Below are 5,349 nucleotides of genomic sequence, written 5' to 3' on the forward strand. Positions count from 1 at the left end.
TAAAAGCATCTGTACAAGTATATTATCACTGGTCTTGTAATGACAGTCAAATTAACCGTTTGAATATCTTATAGCCACTGGATGAAATTTAACTAAATTCATCTCAACCCTCGAATAGCTTTTACAAACTATTGTGTTCTTTTTACCAATTTTTTTTTTTTTAATCCTTATTTTGATGTCACTGTTGACTAGTGAATATATAAACAGTCTTCTTCCTGCCTCTGCAGAAAAATTAGCCTACTGCCATCAAAAAGTACAGTCGGCAGAAAGATACTACAGTGTTTCATTTGCATTTGATTGGAATACTGATAACACATAACTGGTCTGCTCCACTGGCTGCAAGGTCAAAGTTATTCTCCAAATAACATGTGGTCAGATTGAGGCTCTAGACATTTCAGGCTATTATTCTTCAAAATAAACTCCTGACTGTCAGTTTCAATAAGATACATTGTGTACTACATTGTGCTTTTCAGTGTGTTAGAAAAAATATGGCTGCATGATTAATTTTTAAAATAGGGAACTAAGTACTTCTAAAATAGATCATAAATACTATAAACAATGGACTTTAAAAAGTTTCCTCAGTTCACAACTGATGAAGCAGTCAACAGGGATTGCATAACGCATTCCTCGACACTTTAGCCGCTCCTTCCTTCGTCTTCCAATGAGATCTACATCAATTTCTCTTTGACCTCTTCCCACTTTTCGCTGGGAATGATCCACATATAGTCGAAACACCCTCCCATTATCGCGAATCGTTAACCGATTTTGAAGTGGAAGCGGCGCCGCGCCTTTCCGTTCTTCACTCGCCGACTGATAGCTCCCCTCCCGCGGTATCGAACCGCTTTTGCTTGCTCAACTCGTTGGGAGAGGCGGTCTAGAAGCGATGCACCCATGTAGATTCACTGATGTAGGCAGTCTTCCTCGTCTCTTTGCGACTCGATGCTTGACGGTCCCCGGCACTTCCCTCGGCGAGCGGGGCGAATGTTGTGCCGTGGCGACACGGTATCGGAACGGATGGCAAGATCACAGACAGGGACAGCCGGCTGCGGCCCGGCTGGGGGCGGGTTCGGCCCGCCACGGGGCCCGCGGCCTCAGCCGGCGCGCTTCTGCGCCTTGTGGGACTTGTGCGCCTGGAAGAGCTCCTTGATGTAGCCGTCGCTGTAGGAGGCCGTGTTGGTCGGGCTGCACATGTGGCCCGAGCACGGCGTCGGGGGCAGGAGGTGGTTGGTCCGGCTGATGCAGCCCGGCCGCAGGGTCTGCGGGTGCACGCCGAAGGCGGACTGCTCCGGGCAGGGCTCGGTGGCGCCCAGCGGGTGGCAGCGGCCGTCGCCGCCGCCCTCGACGGGCCACAGCACCAGCGGCATCACGGCGGTGCTCTTGGTCTGCATGTCACCGGCCTCGTCCTCGTCCTCGTCCTCGACGTTCAGCTGGCGCACGGCGCGCTGCTCGGGCTGGTGCTGCCAGCAGGGGTCGCGCACGCACAGGGCCTGGTCGGCCGTGCCGTTGATCTTGGGCACGAGGAGCTGGCCGTCGGCGCAAGGCCCGCGGTGGTACAGCTTGTAGCACGCGCCGTCCCGCGGGTTGGCCGGGTCGCGCGCGTGCGGCTGCGTGCGCATGCAGGCGCACTCCCCGAGGCCGAACGGGTTGGACACGAGCAGGTTGCCTGGGTGCGGGCAGAGCGTCTCGCGGTCGCGGAAGCGCTGGTAGCAGCGGCCGTCGCGCGGCCACAGCACCTCGCGCTCGGCGCACGGCACGCGCGCGCACACGGGCCGAAGGCGGTCGGGCGCGCGCGGGTCCAGCACGAGCCACTCGTTGGACTTGCACGGCCCCGTCGATAGCAGCTGGTAGCACTTGTTGTCGCCCGGGTACAGCAGCTTGAGGTCTTCGAGGCACGCGCGCTCGGCGGCCGTCACGGCTGGCGGCGCTGACAGCGCCCCCGCCCTGGTTGCCTCGGTGGGCTGGCGGGTGATGGGGACGCCCGCGGTGGAGCCCACGACCAGCAGCAGCGCGGTGACGAGCAGCAACATGGTGAAGCTCTCTGGGGTGGTGCGGGTGGTGCTAGGGAGGTGGTGCGGTTGAGCCTGCGGCCTCGGACTCGAGTCGACTGCAGCAGCTGCTCTGCGCTCGCGGCGGACGCGACTCGGCGGCGCACTGGACTGCGGTCAGACACGGACAGGTCCACTCGCGTCGGCGGTCTGCGCACTTCTGGCCGGCGGACCGCGCGCCGGGCCCTCTATGTAGACTCGGTCCGCCACCGCGGCCCCGCGCCTCCGCGCCTGCACCGCGCCCCCGCGCCCCGCGCCCCGCGCCCGTCCGGCTCGCCCGAAGCCGGTTGGGGACGAGCCAGGGCGCTGCCGCGGCGTGGAGCTCTCGCCGACACCGTGCTACCCCTCTCCCCCCAGCCCCGCACTGCCAGCCATCAGTGAGTAATGCACCACCCCCACCCTCCAGCGAGAAAGCTGAGCTGGGATGACCTCCGTGACCCCTGGCTGGCTATGACCCACCCGCCTATCAGCTGGCGACAGCTGCGTCCAAACCCCGCACCATGGCCGCCACCACCCACCCTTCGACCCCCCTACACAAGTACCCGTCTCTCCCTTTCCCCACTTGTTTGTCTCCTGTTCTCACTTGCCTCGCTTGTTTGCCTCATTTACCTCACTATTGTCTTTTGAGACTGTGTTGTATGGCCTTCTCGGAAGCGACGGTCCTGGCGAAGGGGAGGAAAGAGATTGGCACGGCTATCGGCATCGCCTCGCCTGACCTACCCCAGTCCTAGCCTCCTGCACTCAGGACGACTCTACCCGCACTGAGTCAACCTCCAGTCTCGTCATCCTCGGGTCCGCGCGCTCGCATCCGTCGTTCGACGTAGCATTATTGCTCTATGGGAAAAAAGCAGAACCCGCTTTTCGTCTTCCCGCACGTGACCGCGAGGAGGACGGCCGTTCTGCTTTTGTTTTGTTTACGGAACTCGGTCCTGACCCCGTCCAGTCCGAAGCTGACCGCCGCGCCGCCGTCGCCGCCACGCTACTTTATTTTTTATCGTCTTCTTCAAACGAATAAATTAGCAGTCGGATCGCGGAGTCTGAGTGCTGCTTTGGGAGGCTGCGCCGGCCGAGGCCCCGGCTGCGGGGGCCGGCAGAGCGGCGCCCGAACAGTAGTTATGTCCGTCCCACATGCGGTCAGGAGGAGGCGCCGCGGCCGGGCGCCGCGTCCGCCGCGGCTCATCGGGCAGAAGAAGGGAAGGCCCGCCCATTGCGACGGCGTATGAAGGCGATTACCGCACTTGTGGTTTTTGGACTTGTGGCAGCGCGAAAACTCGAAGCTCTGTAGCTGTGATGTGTTTATATGTACATCATCCGAGAAACGTCCTATATGCTTTACAACATTACGCGCGTGCTTCATGCTTCATTTGGTAACTTTTGAAGGCCATTAATGTTAAGAACCATTTGTTGATTTTTATTTTTTTTATTTTTTTGGCCGCCACTTTCCGCCTCACGTTAAGGTAGGGCTGCCCGGGGTTCCTCGTCCGCCAAAGCCTTTCACTGGCGAAGAGGCAAATCGTTGGCGGAATATCGAATTGGCCTCCTGGCGCTGCGCGCCTCGCCGCACGCCCCGCAGAGCTGCGCGACTGGTCGGCGACTCCTCCTGGAAGGTTTCACTCCCTACAGAATCGCCACACTGCAAACTCTTCGATCACCTTACGTGCCAAAAAATATTCAAGATGTTGAAATTCATTTCGAAGGCCTTTTACACATGCTTTGGTGCTCGGGGGTTTTTAGTGAAGAGGGTCGTACAACATTCAGCGCCCCCGAGAAGATATGCGACAGTGTTTCGGCAGCATTGAAGGCCAGAGCCTCGGCAGCCCATTCTTTATTAATACAGTGGAACACGGAACCTGACGGAACCGCTTTCGGAAGGCGACGCTCCAGCTTATTAATTAAACACGTCTGGGTTGATGGCCCCGCCGGTAACTCCCCAACCTTGTTTAACCCCGGGGGGGGGGGGGGGGGGGGGGGCTGCTGCACCGCGCCTGCAGAGCCGGTCATGAAGGGGGGCGTTCAGGAAGCGTAACAGGGAGGAAAGATTGTGATGGGGGGAAAAAAGACACACTTTGGAGATGTTGACTTGGAAGTGGTGAGGTAGGTACCTTCACCTTGCTGAGGTGGAGCCGAGGAGGACGGGTTGGTGAGGAGGCCGTGGCGCTGCGTGGGGTGGAGGAGCAGGAGGAGACGCAAATAGCGAAAATGTGACGCAGGCTAGAATGGCGTGAAAGACAGGAGGAGAAGAGGCGTGCCCCAGAGTGCTTTGCTGCTGGTGCTGGTGTCGCTTTTACCGCAAGGTCGTGAGAAATCGGCGCGCTTTGCGCCGCGCGGACTTGTGCCGGACTTCCCCGAATCGTTGCTCGGCTCAATTGCCTTATTTCTCCTCTCGCCTGCCTTGCCTCGCCTCTAGTACCACCCGCGCCGTAAGGCCTAATAATGTACGTATTGTTCGAGCAGGAATAAACGCGACAGGATACTACCGAGTCATAAAGTCGTTTGTCAGCTGTCGAGTGAGTGAGGTGAGGTGAAGTGTGGGGGGGGGGGGTATGAAGTCATCGTGCGATAGTGGTAGTTATTATTGCGAGGCTCGGTGCAACTCTCCACTACTTTGATGTAATCGGAGCCGCGGCGTTTGTTGTCCCCTGCTCGTCTTTTTCCACTGACCGGGCCGCGTGGAGGTGGAGGGGCCGGTGGGTGCAGCCGCGGGTGCAAGCTAGGTGCAAGCCCACAATCCAGGTCAGGCCGCCGCCGGAGTCGACTGCGCGTTATCGGCCGGCCAATATAGTCGCGTGAGGCGCGATGCACTCGCTTGCATTCAATCTCCCCCCGGCCCCGGCCGGCCCCGGCCCCGCTCCCTCGCGTGAGGCTGTGGAAAAACACCCACGTGCGCGTGCTGCAGTCGGTGCAGGCCGCGGGCTCACCCCACCGCCACGGGATTTGCCGTGCGGCCGCCGCTACTATATACCCTACACTGTAAAAGCTAAACAGTACTATTTGCCTTGTACCCCTATGTTGGGGTATCGTCAACTGTTTTATGCGGACTGAAGTCACCGTCGGAGGGGTATTTCGCCAAGTACCCCTCCGAGGGGGTCCTCTTTACCCCTAGGTGTTTGGTGGGGTCAAACCGCACTGCATGTAGGGGTATACTGTTGACGGGTACTTTCTGGCCCCTCGCCGGGGTACAGGTAACCGCCATAGGGAGTGTGATTTTCACCCAGCTCGGGGTTCTGTGGTCCCCGTCGGACGGGGATTACTGTTGCTCTGCTCTTCCCCCTCTTCCGCACCCGCCCTCCCCGGAGGGAGAGGG

The 5,349-nt window shown here is 59.1% G+C and overlaps 2 protein-coding genes across 2 annotated transcripts in view; one reads left to right on the forward strand and one right to left on the reverse strand.

Moving 5' to 3' along the window:
- LOC113218046 (uncharacterized) lies at positions 1–2,222 on the reverse strand. The gene has a single exon (XM_026438207.2). The coding sequence runs from the start codon at positions 2,025–2,027 to the stop codon at positions 1,092–1,094; it is 936 nt and encodes a 311-aa protein (XP_026293992.1). The 5' UTR covers positions 2,028–2,222; the 3' UTR covers positions 1–1,091.
- The window catches only part of LOC113218041 (copper-transporting ATPase 1), a gene marked incomplete in the record, with an annotated part of 38,203 nt that overhangs the window by 27,683 nt on the left and 5,171 nt on the right, over positions 1–5,349 (forward strand).

The sequence above is a fragment of the Frankliniella occidentalis genome, unplaced genomic scaffold, assembly GCF_000697945.3.
Source record: "Frankliniella occidentalis isolate FOCC.00 unplaced genomic scaffold, Focc_3.1 Scaffold548, whole genome shotgun sequence".
In the NCBI taxonomy this organism is placed as follows: domain Eukaryota; kingdom Metazoa; phylum Arthropoda; class Insecta; order Thysanoptera; family Thripidae; genus Frankliniella; species Frankliniella occidentalis.

Bases quoted from the DNA above. Each gene is read 5' to 3' on its own strand.
- LOC113218046 (XM_026438207.2), bottom strand. From the start codon at position 2,027: ATGTTGCTGCTCGTCACCGCGCTGCTGCTGGTCGTGGGCTCCACCGCG.